This window comes from Amblyomma americanum, chromosome 6 (assembly GCF_052857255.1).
Source record: "Amblyomma americanum isolate KBUSLIRL-KWMA chromosome 6, ASM5285725v1, whole genome shotgun sequence".
NCBI classification, from domain to species: domain Eukaryota; kingdom Metazoa; phylum Arthropoda; class Arachnida; order Ixodida; family Ixodidae; genus Amblyomma; species Amblyomma americanum.
This window is the reverse complement of record NC_135502.1, coordinates 56,129,570-56,146,923: the sequence shown is the minus strand read 5'-3', so window position 1 is coordinate 56,146,923 and position 17,354 is coordinate 56,129,570. Positions and strand designations below refer to the sequence as shown.

The following is a 17,354-nucleotide window of genomic DNA, read 5'->3' as shown; positions in this document are numbered from 1 at the left end:
TACATACGACCCTTGGAGTGCCAGGATGGGCTGGCAGATTTTTTCTTATGCCTTTCTGTTTGTGATTCTTGGTTTTTCTTCTTCTACAGAAACCTTTGTTCATTCGTTTTCTGTTTTGTTTCACATGGAGTTTTTACTTCATTGCCCTGATTTTTGTCACCGTATATACTACAATGGCTGCCCTGCCAGCCATTCCTGATTTAAGTATGTAAACCTTTGTAGGTGTATAAAAACAAGCTTGTTACCACAAAATTTGCATTCTATGTCTGCTAACTTGTGTTTTTACCTCTGGAATTATGTTAATCATGTCAATTTAGGGGATCATTCATGCATATTCGCTATGAAACAGTGTGCTTGTTTTTGTCTTTTTTTTCCTGGAAACTCATCATAGAGACAAGCAGCCAGCAGGATGATCAGCAAGGAATGCATATCTCATGTGCAGCATGTGATAAGGTGACTTAAAAGAGTGGTCCACATTTTATAGGTTACTCATTTCATGGCAGGGCAGCAACTAAGTTTGATCCACTCCAGCCACTGTGTAGCACTTTGCGAACTCAAAATTAGGTGAAGCTCTCTCTCCCTTTTTTTTTCAGGTGGTGAATTTTTTTAACCCAGGGATGACAACAACAGAGTTTCATTGTTCTCACTGGCCATGTACATGTTTTTGAAGAGCTGACCATAGAAGCCATTTCCTTGCATTTTTAGTGCACTAGCACCTATAGTGGCCGTTCCCGACATTTAGCTGTTGTGTGTTTGTTTGAAGCCTGGCACCTAGGTCACGTGACCTTGTGGCTTGATCACAACCTGCCCATCAGATTGTGATCAAAGTGTCCATTGTGGCAGGTGGCAGTGCAGTTAATGACTGGTCGCGAGAAGTTGCTCAGGAAGAGCAACCTGGGTCTCACAAGCCACACCGGTGGCAGCACCTGCCATCACAGGGAAGTGGCTTGAAAGCACGATCTGTTGGGGTGAGTTAGTTTTCCATGATGGACGTGAAGCAGTGCAACGGCACACGCCCTTCCTTAGGAAGAGAGGTGAGGGAGGATAAGAAACGGAAAGAACTCAGCGCTGGGTTGTGTCCGTATCTTCTCCTTCCTCTGCTCTCTTCCTACGCAGTGTGCCAGTGCACTGCTTCACGTCCATCGGGGCAGGGGCGCATCACTTAACCGAAGTGCTAGCGCACCTAATTCACATTTGGTCTAACCACGCTAAATCTTCCTGTCATTTTTTTGTCCCCCCCGAAGCTGTACTTGTACTGTTGAAATGCCTTCTCTGGATCAGATTATCTTATTTGCACGAATGTAGCAAGAATTTTTGTTCCTCGGATCATCTGCATCAAAATGCACCTCGCATTATATTTTAAACGAGCATACAACTGTGATGTCTTTTTTTTCTGCTGTGATTCGAAATCGTTCAACCACTAGGCTTGTGAAATGCGAGAAGCCAGCTTTTCACTAACTTAGTGACATAGAGGCGAAGCGGAGAATGCACGCATTAGAGGGTGGCCATGAGCATGGAAAAAAGATGGTGCACGCCATTGGGAAAGGGAAGGTAGTGGAAGAGCTGTGAGGAGTAAAGAAAGGGAAAAGAGAGAATAGCTGCAGGACTGAGCAGCACAAAGTATAAAACAGCTGCCTCCACGTGAGAGGCCACATGCTTTAAAAAATTTAAATCTTTGCCTCTCTTTATTGTGTTGTGCTGCATTTCTTAACTATTTTCTATTAAATAACACTAGCAAACCCATGGAAGATGACGCCGGGATCATCCAGAGCTTTCATTTTCATTAAGGCTCAAACTCCCTTCTTGCATTTCATCTGTGCAAACTTGCTGCTTCACAGGACTTAGATAAATATGAAAACGCGATAACTTATGATTTGATTACTGAAAATGAATCATTAGTACATATTGGGATGACATGCAGGGTAAAAGGCATTTCTGAGTGTTTCTTTTCTAAAGCAACAGTGTGCGTTTAGTAAGGAGCCATCTACCAGGCAGTATCTATGCTCAGTGCTATGCCATTTCCAGCAGCTGATGTGCTAAAGACACTGATATACTGTAAAGATTTTTGCTGGTCCGACCGGCTCTACTAGAGAGGGGTTCTAATTGTTTATGTGTTCCATATGGTATTTAACAGCCTAAACTCTCTCTTCGCATTATATTCATGGCACTGTTATATTCGCGCAAATACAGTATTTTCTGATTAATTTTTCATTACAGGGGTAGAAGCAATCAAGACTACAGACGCTAGTCCAATCCTTGTACCTGAGCCCCACATGAAGCCACGTAAAGCCACACTGAACAATGCTGCCCCTGCAGTCAACTACCTGAGCAACTCCTCTTGCCGGCCACGCTTCTCAATGCCCGCTGTCCACTTGGAACTGCAGGCCTTGCACTGCTGCTGTCTCGAGTGCCGCAAGCCCATTGACGAGGACCACTTCAAGTGTGTGGCACACATTACTTTCCCTTTCTTTGCTTCTGGCATGTGGCCTGTCTGCATAAAGCCATGCATAAAGCCCCTCTTAAGTCCTATTTTTCTGCCCGGGCTGCGCGGGAATTCTGACTTTTTTTCTTGGATTTTATGTGCACTAAACTTTTTGCACCAATAGTGCATCTATGTTTTCTGCCTATAATGCTGATGAGCAGACAGAAATAAGGGGTGCCTGCAAATGCCTGTTCAGGTAATACTCAGAATAGACAGTGCATTCCTACTGGCAACAACAAGGCATACACAACATACCTGCTGAGAGTACAGCCTGAGAGAAGAGCTCTAGAAGCTTTGCCCCATTCAGGTGGCTACAGTATGAAAGCGAAGAGTTAGTTTACTCACAGGAATGAACTTTGTTACTTCTATGCTGAAGGTGAAAACGTTTCATGTACATTATCTGTTCAGAGACAAGCTGACTTAGAACAAAGAAAAAAAAAGTGCTTTTGACTGATACTTCAGCTATTACCCATGGATAAATGAGGATAATGTGTTCCCTTTCATATTGGAGCTACCTGTACCTTGTCACATGCAGCAGCTTTGGGAGAGTTGCACAAGGACACAGTGCATCTACACATCAGCGCACCACTTGGGCCTTGTATTGGCGACAGGTGAAAAATTGAGCAGCAACTCCCATGTTTTTAACGTAGGGAAGATGAGCACAGCATGGCAGCAAAAACCACCATGTTTGCTTCTTTAGGCCTGCAATCCATGCATGAAAAGAAATTCATATTTGTACAGTAGAATATCATATGCATCTCGCGGGGTCACAGAAAATATTCATATTATCCAAAACTAACAAAAGTTGGGGGGACAACACTTTAGCTACACCGTGAGAGCGATTCCTCTTGCCCATGCGGACACTGAGACTATTTCCTCTTTCACAATCACAATCATTATTTGAGAGACAACACGACATACATATAAAGCCCCTCTTTAACCAACCCATACAAATGTGCCTGCACGGCATAGCGGTAGCATGTCCGACTCGCAACCCGGTGTGGCTGGCACCATCTATGGGAGCCTCTTTTAACAGCCACCTTTTCGACCTATCCAGATTTTTATGTCATGCCGATACCGGGTTTTCTGCAACGTGGGGCCCTTATTCATATGCAGAACTGGTGATTGCAGTGTCGGTGGTGTACTGGCCATGCACCGCACGGCTGGCGATCGCAGCATCGACTATGTACAGTCTAACATGATTTAAATGGGATCACTTCAGGCTAACCTACTCAAAATGAACGGTTCTAACAGAGTTTACTTTCGCAAGAAGGCTGCAACCACTTCATGAGCATAGTTACCTGAAGGATTCCTCTATTATGACCACCACGCCGGGAAAAATTTGCTGGTCTGTTTCAACGGGAACAAACATGATAACGTTCAAATTTCGCTTAACTGCACCAGCCGCATGCCGCCACGCACTGCTCACGGCTTGTACTGCGGGACTGGTGATCCCGACGTCGCCAGTGTATGAGAAGCAAGTACTTGTTGCTCGAGGATGTGATCACGGCTTGCACGTTTGTATCATCTGCAGTGGGGCGGGGAGTTGTTCGTAACATTTGAATTTCTGTCCATTGTTCACAATGCACTCTCGCCAGGATGTCTTATGAATTTATTTATATTATTTATAAGTATTTAAAATTAATAATAATTTTATATATTTCTATTTATTTATTTTAAATATTTACAAATAAATAAATTTGTATCATCCCAAAATTCGTATCAACCGGGATCGTGTTATTGAGATTCTACTGTATTGTCACTGTATCCCCTTTTTCAAATCCCCTAATTGAATTGAATTGTCGCAGAATTTTATGCTGATAAAAATCTTGGTATGGCACTTGAAAACATTTGACTGATAGGACACAGTCAGCCACTGTGCACAAAGGGATTGTGCGTGATAATGAAAAATAACTGGCTGGTTTGGCTCGCAGCTACCAGTTTGCCCACAGAACCTATTTGCACATTGTGTATTAACGATTGCATTAAAATAATATCCTGCTCTAAACAAAATTATGAGTGGCACATGCTTGAGCTCATTTATTTCTAAGCCTTTAGCCAGACATCTTGTCAACCATTTGTCCACTTTCTTCCTTCTCTTATACAGCCGTTCCGTGAGCTGTGGAGAGTGCAGGTATACAACCAACTGCACCAAGGCCTTCGCTGATCACATGATCTGCCGGCACTCTGCAGTGAAGAACCGGACGTCACTCTTTCGCCTTGCACCGCCAACTCTCAGGAGGCCGGGCACTTGTCCATGTGGCTTCCAGTCGCACAATGGCAATAATCTCAGTAAGCAGAAATTCTTTCTCTACTTTGTTTACCCTTTGTCCATAATGCTTCAAGATTTCAGATAAGGCAAATGTTACTCCATTTTCAGTGGTGCATGTGACTGACAGAGGTACAGAAACCTACTGCCTGTCTTTGAAATATGTGCTGTGAGGAGAATGGAAATCGCAGATTGGTGTGAAATTTTGCTCTAATCTGGGCAGGGAAGCCACAGGCATGTTGCACCTTGTGTTTGAAGTGTAGAGGGGCACTAAAGGGAAGTTTTGAAGTGTAGAGGGGCACTAAAGGGAAATGTCAATGGAACAAGCAGCTATGCAGAATTAATCTTTGGGAATGATACCAGCATATTTTTTATGCGAAAATGGGACTGCATCACTGAGAAAGTCGCAAAGAAATTCCTTGATTTCCTCTTCACATGCGATGCAGTGGAGGAAAGCAGCTGGTGAGGATGAGCTAACTGCAGGTTTGTTAGCCGAAATCAAGAAGAAGAAATGGGAAGATAAAGGCAGGCTAATCAGTGGTAAAATGAAAAAATGGTTTTTGAGGAAAGGAAATGACTCAGTAACTGTCTCAGGTATCTCGTGGACCCTGGGACTGCTCCATAAGGGAAGGGATAAAGAAGGGAGTGAAAGAAGAAAGGAAGAGAGAGTTGCCATAGTGAAGGGCTCCGAATAATTTCAATGGCCTACAGATGTTTAACATCTTTAACATGATATCGCACAGCACATGGACACCTTTTGCGTTTCACCTCCATCGAAACGCGGCCACCGTGGTCGGGTTCGAACAGGGGTACTCCGGCTCAGTAGACGAGCGCCTTAACTACTCGGCCATTGCAGCAGGTTAACCAGTGGTCCCTTAAGGCAACGGAGTGGATCCCAAGAGAGGGCAAGCTTAGCAGGGAGTGTCAGTGGGTCAGCTGGGCTCATGAGATTTGGAAGTTTGCATAGATAAGGTGGCTACAGCGGGCATAGAACAGGGTCATTTGGAGGTATATGGGCGAGGACTTTGTCCTGCAGTGGATGGTGGATGTAGTTCAGCTAATGATGATGGCGATGATGAAAACTAAAGTGCACACAGCAGCGCCATCTTCACAACACTCGACACAATGAAGCGCAGCAAACTGTCTCCCCTCCACCCCTACGGAGTGTCACACCAAGGATCTCCATTTTGCCGCCACTGCTTTTGCTTGCGCTGCCCATTGCTGCTATCGTTCGCTCCTTTTTTCCCTTCCCTGCTTCTCACTGCTATTTTACAATTTTCTCGTTTTTTCTTTTTCCTATGCATGCTGTGTGCTTTGCTACACAGCCCCAAGTCTTCAAAAAGTTGGCCTCTCATCGCAGCCCATGAGCCTGGTAGTTAAGCCATCTCAAAAATTGCCGTTTTGTTGTCTCCGATATTCAGTTGCCTCTGACTGTTGGCCTTGCAATTACGCCGTTAAATGTCTGTTGCTCTGCGATGTCCTAGACCACAGGAAGTACGTCGCTATGGCTGAATAGTCTTTACTGTTTCTTTATTAAAACAAGAATGTAAAGCTGTTTATGGAAGGAAAAATGGGGCCACAGTTTCACTTTACTGCACCTGTGTTTTTACTGAAACGTTGATCTATCGTATCCCGCCTTAGTGTCCCTTTAATGTGTTGAAACTAGGGGTGTGTGAATATTCGAAATTTCGAATAAGAATCGAATATGGTTGATATTCGATTCGTATTCGAGAAATTGACATTCGAGAATTTCCGAATATTCGAAAATTCCCAAATACTCGCCAGTGATTGTATACTGCGCACACTTTCATAAATTCAACCTTGGCAAAACCACATTATCTGGGCAAATTAGCCAGTGATCGAGTTAAAAATTCCAGGAAAACAATACAGAGGTCTTATTCGCTTCCTTCTTCGTCGTTCATCACGCGGACCAATCGCATTCCGACACCACAGGCTTGACCTCGTGCAAAATTCCACAAGCGGGCTTTCCCACATATCACACGTGCTGCAAACAAGATGGCCGACGGCCCGCTTCGAACAATCGCAACGCAAAATCGCGCTTTTTTTTATCCTTCCGTAATATGTTACATATTTAATGCTCACATCCGAAGAATGCGTCCTGTCACCTTCATAACTCTCAGAGCGTGACCTCCGCCAGCCCATTTTGTAAACTAGCTATGTGGAAAAGCCCACTTGCGGAATTTTGCGGGAGCCTCCTGAAAGGCACATCGAGTTGTCACAATAGGAGAAGCGATCCTGTAAAAATACTGCCTATTGCATGGTGCGTTTTAACCCACGTGCCTTTTTAGTGGGCGTAATAGCAGGCATGACAACGGTCGGAAAGCCCCTGTCTCTAGGTAAAAAAAAAATAGCCTGGCTGCTTAGTTTCGGTTTCTGAGCTTCGCCGCTGCCCTGCGGAAACTGCAACTGTCGGCCCGCGCATCCACCGGTTGTCCAATCCCAGCTCCGCCCGGCTTATTTCTTTTTGCGGGTTATTTCTTTTTCCTGTTTCGAAACAGTCTTGCCATCCGAACGCCAGTGTGTGTGTTCTCTGGTCCCTTGCTTGCATTTGTGTTGTTCTTCCAGAACTCCAAAACGGACAGCTTGTCACGGGCTTACTTGTGTTAGCGCGATGGAGCCGCCTCATAAGGCCTTACTGCATCTTCGCATTTACGGCAGGATTTAAAAAGAAAAAATTTCGGGTAAATCGGGGTTTTCGGATGAATCGGGCATTTCTTCTGGTTCCTTGAACTCCGAAACGAATGAGGTTTTACTAGTCATGTTATTTTTTGTTGCCAGCATTGTCGTTTTATGGATTTTGTTTTGCATGACCTCATTACAGTTTGGATACTGTTATGCTTCCTAATCAAGTACTATACATTTCTGTGCACACCATGGTTTTTTATACGGTACCGAGGCAGTCTAGTTCTGTTTATTTTAGTAGCAAATACCGTACGCTATTTTGGAAAAAATAAGGGCAGCAACATTTGCTTGTTTATCATTTTCTGAAATTTTTTTTTGTACTGAACAGATATTCGATTCGATATTCGAAGCCATTTTTTCTTCATATTCGTATTCGATTCGTAGTCAAAAATTGCAATATTCGCACACCCCTAGTTGAAACCTTATGCACAACTGAAAAAGCCCTGAGGGGATGGTTACCTGAGGACATCAGGGTTGTTAGCAGCTTCAACTGAAGAGCACGAAGGATTTTTGTACTATGTAGTCACTTGCCGCTTTTAGCACTCACTGAACCATTGACATAACTGGCACATGTGACTTTGATTGGGACAGGAACTGTACAGTGTTGCATTGGGAGAGGATTCTTAGTATTTGTGCTGCATATTATTGCGAGACTACGCTTTGCAGTAACCTTGATCCAAGGATCAAGGGCACCACAGTTCATGTATGCAGTGAACAACAGCAAAATGGTTCTCACTCCTATTCCTCCACCTCCTTTTTTTTTTGTTGCAGTTTCTCATCTTGTGGCTTGTGACGAGCCGACTGCCTCTGTGACTGCTTGTGGTCCAACAACACGGACAATGCGGTTGAAGTGTTTGACAGGCAATGCGGCCAACTACTTTCCACCTCTGATCAACCTGGACGATGAAGACACCAACCTGAATGAACCATTCTCAGAGGTGTTCTCTTCAAGTGTCTCCAATGAGCTGCCAGCAACTGCACACTCAATTCCTATCGACGCATCTACCTCATCTGCCAATGATGCAGGTTTGTTCTTCTGAGGCTTCTGTTATGCATTCCTTCTCGTTTGTGCAGCACATTTGAGAGTGGCCTTTGAACATCACTCACTGGTGCTGCCATTTCTTTATCGTTATTGTTTCTAGGGCTGCATCTACCTTCCTTCTACATGCTGGAAGGTAGAGGACTAGCTTGTGCATTGCACATGATGCATGGTTTGTGCACATCAAAGCCACAGCATGCTATAGCCACAATTCTCACTTTGGCGGAATTCATCGTGCGGAAGTGCTCGATGACTTACTAGGCCGTGCTCTGTTTCTCTCCTATTCAGCGAAGCCTGCAGTGGTGGTATTTCAGTGTTGTAACAGAAGTCACATTGGATGAAAAGAGAGAGTAGGGAAAACTGGACAGAGACATATAGGTTCCTCTAATATGGATAAGAACAACCAGTTTGCACAAAAAGACAAATTTTCTGCTTATTTCCTTAAAGGGACACTGAGAAGAAATTTGAGTTTACTTGTATCTATAGAATACCAGCTCCTGACCCCGAAAAGACCAATCTTTCTGAAAACAAAGCTCTTGTCAGGTAGAAAAGAAAAAGAACTAAAATGCATATATTGCCACCACAGGCCAATCTCGCAAGTACAAGCGCGATGACAAAATAACTGAAAGGAGACCACGGATCTCTCAGGCCCGTTTCACATGCATGCGATTTTTGCCTGTGGCACCGCGAATTCTGGCTGTCTGCGACCGAGGAGGGCCGCCGTACTAGCCGCAGACGGCCTGCGATCGAGTTCCATCCGGTTGGTATTCAGTCGCAGCGCCTAGACTGTGTGCGATGTGGGGTCACTTGGGAGCTGTTGCCGGGCAGAAGCAAAACTGTTTATTCTAACCAAAACATACGAAATATTGATTGCATCTACAAGTATTCTGGCCATAGCATCATCAACACATTCCGTGTAGCGTATTGCATCTACAAGTATTCTGGCCATAGCATCATCAACACATTCCGTGTAGCGTTTCTGTCACGTTTAGCCATGGGTTGCCTATGCAAACATCAAGCAACCTTGCTAGTCCCTACTACCGAATTTGCTGGGCACGCGTTGCATGTGAAAGGAGCGACCAAAAACTGCACTATTGCGCCACCGACTAGGCCGACTATTTTCATTCTGCAGTTAAACCTGGATATAAGAAAGTTGAGAAAAGTGCGGGATTTTTTGTTACATGCAGTTTTTGCAAGGAGACCCGAAGAACAGTGCAAAACGGACACCATAATAAGAAATAAATGTAGATGAAGTCACCTTGAAAATGTTTACAGAAAACCCCATTACTCGAAGTCATAAATGTGTAGAAACGTTCTGTGACCGTGCTGATAGCACAACTGCCGCAGCTGGCACCGCCACTTTTGTCGTGGCCCACGCAGCGCCGCTACGGGTGGGGTGGGGAGAGAGGGCGAGGAGGGTGCACCAGACGAGTTAGGGCCCATTCACACTTGAGAGTCGCAGAGGTCGTATGACCGTTTTGGTCTAAAAGCAACGGTTGCATTGGTCGAAAAACGACAGTCGCGGGCCAGTCGCTTGCTGCTCGATTACCACAACGCCTTCAGCAGCGGAGAAAGCAGACACCATGTGATCTAGCTGCATTGGGCAGCAGCAGCAAAACGGCTATGAGAAGAAATTTGCTTGTATCCAGCAGCTCAGTATTGGCCAACGACCCTCAAAATTGATTCATTTTTGAATTTCTGGTTCCCAGAGCATGGTATGAACGCGAACAAACAATATACTAGCGATTTTTTATGACACTAGCGGCAGGCATCGATCCAGACTGGCTGGCAGGCCGCTATATTTTCCTCTTCGTTCAGGTCGTCGTAGTTCATTGCTAATATCAAAGGACCAGAGCACTTTTGAGGGCCAAGCGGGAGTGCAGGAGACACGGCCAAAGCAGACGAAACTCTCGAAAGTGCGCGAACGGCGCCATTCCCAAGAGTTCTCATTTCAAACGAGAATCGAACAAGAAGGCGACCCGACCCGTAGGTCGCCCTTGCAAGTGTAAACATTGGTGTTGTCGAGCTGTGGTGTAATCGCAGGCGACAGTTGGTCATGCGACCTCTGTGACTCTCAAGTGTGAGTGGGCTCTTAGACGAGAGCGCGGTTGAGCCGCAGCCGTAGACCGGCCGTGGAGGCGCGTGCATCTTCCCGCATGTTCCCTCTCTCGGTCTGCCCAGCGCTGTTGCTCCAGGAAATGGACCCTTCGCCATCTGTTGATGGCACTCTCCACCATCCCCGCTCCAGACTCTTGACATGCAAAAGCTATCAGCGCTGAAATCACACGAGCAACCAACGGGCCGCGCGGCGGTGATGGGCTCGCACTGCTTATGCCGTTTCATTTTTGCTATGCCCTATCATTTTTCACTGCTTTTGAGCATGAACTGTTGTTGTGCCATACGGTATGGCGTTCCAAAAGCGAAAGCAATGGAGATGTGCTGGCGGCGCTGGAGCACGACGCGTTGGCTCAACTGCGGTCGCTCGTTGCAATCTTTGGCTTTCGTCTTGTGTCAGTTCGTGCCTTATCATCGTTAAACCTTTCTCCCAAATTTCGTAACTCAGCGCAGGCTAACAGATGGTCGGATGGATAATGAGTTCGTTATATAGAGGTCAACCGCCGCTGCGCATTCGTTACACGGAGGTCTCAAATACACGCGCTCCAATGGGGGCGATGTCGGGGAATTAAAAAGCTTCATTACATCGAGGAATTCGCTGTATGGAGGTTCATTACATCCAGGTTTAACTGTTGTCGCAGCATGTGAAATGGGCCTGATAGACATGCATGAAGGTTACATGTTTTAGATATTGAAGTACATATATAAGTTTTGTTTTGAAATCACTAATGCACTTTTATCACATAAGGAAGACAGAAAAAAACTAACTGAATGTTGGAAGCAAAAGAAAACGTATACCTGACGGCACAACAGGGGGCCAGTTGAGTTTCTGTATATTTTGGTGCTTCGCAGCTATGTGCTTTGTGTGCCAACATGATTTCGTTTTTGATGCGCCTCGATTTACAAGTGCGGAACTGCAGAGGAACTCCGAGTTCCCCCCTAAGTGCTCCTTGGATGAAGTTCATGCCGCGGCACGCACCTGCGATGAGGAAGACGCCTGTGGCTGGCTAATGTCACACAAGCCTCCACATAGCAAACAACACTGCTCTGCATGTTTGCTTCATCAGTCTACCAAAACGCTAGGCTGCCTAGCGTTACAGGGCCTACTATTACAGAATTTAAATATGTTCGTACTGTATTTACACGATTGTAAGATAACTTGAATGTAAGTCGACCCCCATCCATATTGCATGTCAGGAAGAAACAAAAGGAAGCGCATGCCCATGGGCACATTCCAAAATGAAAATGTACTAGTCACTGGACTACTCGTCCACACTTGCACCATCGTCCCTCGCTAGCGCTGCCGTTGTTACCACTGCTGCGGTTCCACAGCACATCGGTCTGACTGCCGCAGTCCCATGTAATCCCGCACTTCGCAAGCAACCGCACCACAGCATCCCATTGAACAGCTGAAAATTTTTTCCTCGCTGCAGCCGCCTCACCTGTATTGCCAGTTCCAAGACATTGAACTTGCGGCACGGCGCGCAGTTCGTTACTTCGGCAGAAACAATGACAGCCACGTTGAATGTAGCCATGAACGAGCACCGGACACTTACTGGACCCATAACACAAATGACGATTGACGAAGCACTACATTACAAACTGGTAAAACGGGACCAGCAGTCGTCAGATGTATCAAGCAGAGCCAAAGAGAGACTACATGTGAGGCTCTTCCATCAGCTACCAACACTCCCCGGAAGCACTGCCATTCCGAGTGGCAGTGCTGCCACTCAGAGAGATTTCTCCGAGAGTGAGAGAAGAATAACTAATTCGCACCCGTCAAAAATGACGGGGGAGAAAGCTTTAGCCTAAACCTCCATTTATTCCCCTAACTGTCGGCCGGAATCGTATCACTCTGCAGATGTCAGAGCGGCAAGCCGCCACGGGACTCCACGCGTTGGTTGACTCCTCCTACTTTCTGCGCTGAGTTCAACAAAAGGCGGGAGCCGGGATGTTAAATCCGATTTAAATTAGAGAAATTGTCCACACAGGAATATACTTTGAAGTTTCTAAGAATGCTCGGAATGTGCAGATCGAGTTCCCACGGTAAAAAGATGAGTTCAGATTCCTCTTTTGTGCACGTTTAACTACTGTTGTTTGCATGGGAATGTTCGCTTTGGGCAAAGCCATATTATCACTTGAATAATTGTGGCGGGTTCTGGCACAATCTCATTGGATCAGATTATTGAGATACTATTATCTATCAGACACTGTTGATCAGAAATTGCTTTGGTGATCAATTCCCAGCATGAATATTGATCTCTTACACTCTTATTGCTGATATTTATTTTTGTCTCGTCATGAGAGCTTTGGCTTCGCCAATGCATTTATTTTTGTTTCATGCTATTATAAATAATGTACAGTCGAACCCGACTATATCGAACTCGTTTATATTGAATTACCCCGTATATCGAACAGTTTCTGAACACCGTAATTTTACAATGAGAACATATAGGAAAAAGTACGGTTAAATCGAACAAAAATAGCAGCCGTACGCGATATATCGAACAACACTGCAAAATTTCCCCAGAAGTTGGCTTTCCCGCGCGGCAGCCGGGCCAGCTGCCGACACCTCCCTCCAAAAGTGGTTTAGCCCAACTGCGTGTGTGTGGCGCAGCTCTCCCTCCCTCAGACAGCCACCCTCCTAGAAAAAGTGGTTTGACCCATCTCTCGCTCTGTCACAGCCACGTGGCACGTGCGCCTGCACACAGTTCAGCTGCAAGTCGCATCCTCGGAACGTGGAGAAAAGAAGTCGGATGTCGCCGCAGCATACAGCATCCCAAGAAGCACGCTGAGTACGGTCTTGAAAAATAAGGCCGACATTAGGGCTAAGGCGGACAAGAAGCCTGGTGCGACCGGCGCCCGCCGCGTATGCACGGCTGCATATGAAGACGTGGTGGCAGCAGTGTACAAGTGGTTCCTTGATGTCAGGTCACAGAACATCCCTTTTTCTGGCCCCATAATTGAGCAGAAAGCGAAGGATCGCGCTTTCATGCTGAACAGACCCGACTTCAAAGGCGGTTCAGGTTGGCTGCAGCGCTTAAAAGAGCGCCACAGCATTGTCGGCCGGGCTGTCACCGGCGAAAGCTGCGCGGTGGACGTCAGCAGCGTGCAGAAATGGATTGACGGAAATTGGAGCGGCATCACGGCAGGATAGCATCCCCGCGATATATTTAATGCCGATGAGACAGCCTTGTTCTGGCAAGTGCTGCCCAACAAAACGCTGGCGTGTCGTGATGATAAGTCCCACGGCGGGAAAGTTAACAAAGCCCGAATATCGGTGTTGCTCGCCACCAATGTCGATGGATCGAGCAAGCTTCAACCACTTGTGATTGGCAAGAGCAAATCGGGTCCCTTTAATACTTAAGCCGTGCAAGTAACTTTTACTAGTAATCACAAGCATCACCTCTTTATTTCAGGGTCCCTTTAATACTTAGGCCATGCAAGTAACTTTTTACTAGTAATCACAAGCATCACCTCTTTAATGAAAATCTCTCGCTGCCTGCTATGAGGAGTAAAGCTTTGATGACCAGGAAAGGTGATATGTCAAGCACATTTAGAGGGATAGCTGTTCACTGTAAATCAGCCTGCTTCACTGTTATGATGTTGAGTAGCTCAAGAAAACAAGCTGAACAATGTTTCGTTTATTTTTCATCTCTGTTTTGCCTTAGTTTCATTGTCTGTTTTTTTTTTTTCTTCTAAGAGGACCTTGGTGTGGGCCAGTTGGTTCATACTTCTATTTTACAAGATGAACTCAGCTTGTCAACTGGCTGCCTTAGTGCACTTTTGTATAGAAATTTTAGAGAATGAAAACAAAGTAATTTAACAACGATTACATATGTTATTTGCGGCCTAAAATAGTAGGAATTAAATATATAAAAAAGATTTACTTCTTGTGCTTCCTGCATATTTTGTCTTATGCATTTTTAAAAACCAGAATGCCGGTTAATTTGGTGTAATTTAACCGCCAGGTATGCTAAATTTGGAATGAGTGCAAAGAACATAACATGGTGTTAGTTGCAACATCACAGGTCTTGTGCCACTTAGCAGCTGGGTGTGTCAAGGGACAGCTGACAAGCTGTCTGTACAGCAGCATGCTTTCTTTGTGTGGCCATATTGTAATGTTCTTTCTAGCCTTGCCTACACCATTTTGTGCATTTTTTAGGTTTCTCTCTTTTGCAGTTTTTTTTCTCATTCTTACTCAAGAAGCTTGCAACAGTAAGAGCCCTTTCTCAGCTGCAGTATTTTTGTTTTACTTTTGCACCAGCCGATGAAGAAAGCCAGGGCCCGAACATTCTGAACCTTCTCGGGTTGATGCGCAAGCCATCGCATTCTTCATTCAACGATGCCGAAGCCGACGAGAGCTCTGGACAGGCAGCAGCAGTGAGTCCAGAGCGATGTTTTGTGGGTCCCAAAAGTGCCAAGCGACGGTGGGCTGCCATGGGCATGATCCTGGACGAAGGGTCGGACTCTGAACCACCAGTTTTGGAGCCACAGAACAGCAGGCATAGGCGCCCAGCCCGCCACTGCCTCGAGGAGGCACCCAGTTTGGAGGCTCAGGTTGAGCTTGCCAACGAAGGAGACGAGAGCAAGCTTCCTGTGCAGGAGGAGGAGTACCTCACGAACAGTGTCCGTGAAGAGTGCACGGCTGAAGCAAAGCCCACGGGCAGCAACGGTTCAGAGGACTGTGTGTGGCCTGCGCTAGGTTCTTGTGTTGTGTTAGACAGTTGAGTGTTTTTTGTTTTGTTTTTTTACTTGCAAGAGATAAAATTAAATCTGCCTCATATTTTATTTTGTTGAAAATTGGTATGTTGTGCATTTTTTGTGTGCTTGAACTGAAGATGCTGTCACATTGGACTCAGCCTTCAAGATATAATAGTGCAGCCTGTGCAGTTAGCAGTTTTTGCTGCGCAGCACTTTTGAAACGCTAGTTGATTTGCTATTTGTACATACAGTAGTGAACAAAAAGATATATTTTCAATTTTTTTGTATAAAATAAAAATACAACAAATGTAAAATACGTATTTGCATTTTCTAAATAATCTATTAACGCAATAGCTGTAAAGGCCCTGTTATGTGGAAAATCCGGTGTCGGCATTGTGAATGAAAAATCAAGAGCATAACTCTGGCAGATGCTGCCCAGAGAGCAACCTAGGAGGCAGGTCACGTGACCTTGCGGCATCATCACAACCTGCCCACTGGATAGTGTCCAAACTGCCCACTGTGACAGGTGGCCCATCGCTAGGAGCACCAACCATCGCAGGGCTGTGGCGTGTCACTTAACTGCTGCACCAGTGTGCCAGGAGGGGTGTGAAGACTCCCGGGGATTTATGAATGTAATACAGAGATTGACCATCTGTGTATATAGGGGAATTAACCCATTACGCTATTGCATCGTACCTTTAAGGCGGAGTTTAAGTGTCCCCTCCAGTTTTATGATGCAGTAATGCCCCTCTCTTCTGTCAGGGGCTGTTGGCGGCATAACTGTTTGCCTTCAGTTCTTTTTTCATTTTTGCCGTTTCGTGGGTGCTTCGAACTGCTTTCATTTTCTGTCAGTTCTAAACCATTATTAACGTGCTGTCATTTTCAGGTGACATATTCTCCGGTTACATTTGTTGCTGCACATTTTTATAAGCAGTGATGGGAGGTTGAGGTTTACATAACGTCATCAAGGCTGCTCAAATGGCAATTATTTGCTGTTGCAACTATCGGATGACACACTGTCAACTTTCACTGGATTTCAGAGTAGCGCAGTCCACGCCTTCAGACATTTTGAAGAGATAAGGTTCAGAGCAGGTTTTGTTTTTCGATATTTGCAGGAGATATGCCAGAACGACCAACCAAGTTGTTGTGAAAGACATTAGGGAGATTTAGAATAGGGGACCCCAAAGAAATAGCGGGACCCAGTGCTATGTACGACTGCACCGGTGAGTTTTAAAATAGGGGTCTCCACTACGCAGCCGGGCCAGGCTTGTGTTTATCCATTGCAGCGCTACTATGGCAAACCAAAAAGATACTCTTGTTGTTGGGGAAAGGAAATGGCGCAGTATCTGTTACACATCTCGGTGGACACCTGAACCGCGCTGTAAGGGAAGGGATAAAGGAGGGAGTGAAAGAAGAGGGAGAAAGAGGTGGCGTAGTGAAGGGCTCGGACCACCCGAATAATTTCGACCACCCTGACATTGCATAGCACACGGGCGCCCTTGCGTTTCACCTCCATCGAAACGAAACGCATGCTCTTAAAAAAAGATTTTAAAATGTTCATTTATTTCTTCATCACATTGCAGACTTAAAATTTAAGATTAAAAATTATAACAAATGAATATGTTAAATAGCCTTTTTTTTTTAAGTCGATGCGAAATCGGTCAGCCAAGTCATCACCATGACGACCAACGATATGGGTACTCGATAAGCCTAGCAGCACTGTAAACACGGAGGCAATCTCAAAATCTGGCGCATTTCATCGCTAAAATTTTGTGGTACGGGCATCTGCAGACAAAGGGAAAGCTTCATGTGCCTTTTGTTTGCCATGAACTTCATACACAGAGTAGCGGCAACAACGAATCGGTGGGGAAGCGAGAGGCCCCGCTTCGACGGGCGCTGCCATGTTGCCTGAACGCAGAGCAGCGTTGGGGATGGTTGGGGCGCACGCCTCTTTAGACCTCCCGCGCTTTCCAACGTCGAACGACGCATACTCACTAAGCTTAGCACCTTTGTAGACATGGAAGCAATCTGGAAATTTGGCG

The 17,354-nt window shown here is 45.6% G+C and overlaps 1 protein-coding gene across 11 annotated transcripts in view; it reads left to right on the top strand.

The window, feature by feature from the left end:
- Positions 1–15,411, top strand: part of row (zinc finger domain-containing protein relative of woc) — a 69,913-nt gene extending 54,502 nt beyond the window's left edge. For all 11 annotated transcript variants that reach the window (XM_077626956.1, XM_077626960.1, XM_077626950.1 and 8 more), the window contains 4 exons: positions 2,218–2,440; positions 4,590–4,774; positions 8,226–8,480; positions 14,876–15,411. In XM_077626956.1, coding sequence (XP_077483082.1) covers positions 2,218–2,440; positions 4,590–4,774; positions 8,226–8,480; positions 14,876–15,339 — 1,127 coding nt within the window. In that variant the 3' untranslated portion in view covers positions 15,340–15,411. The remainder of the gene's footprint in view (positions 1–2,217; positions 2,441–4,589; positions 4,775–8,225; positions 8,481–14,875) is intronic.
- Positions 15,412–17,354: the final 1,943 nt, after the last annotated feature.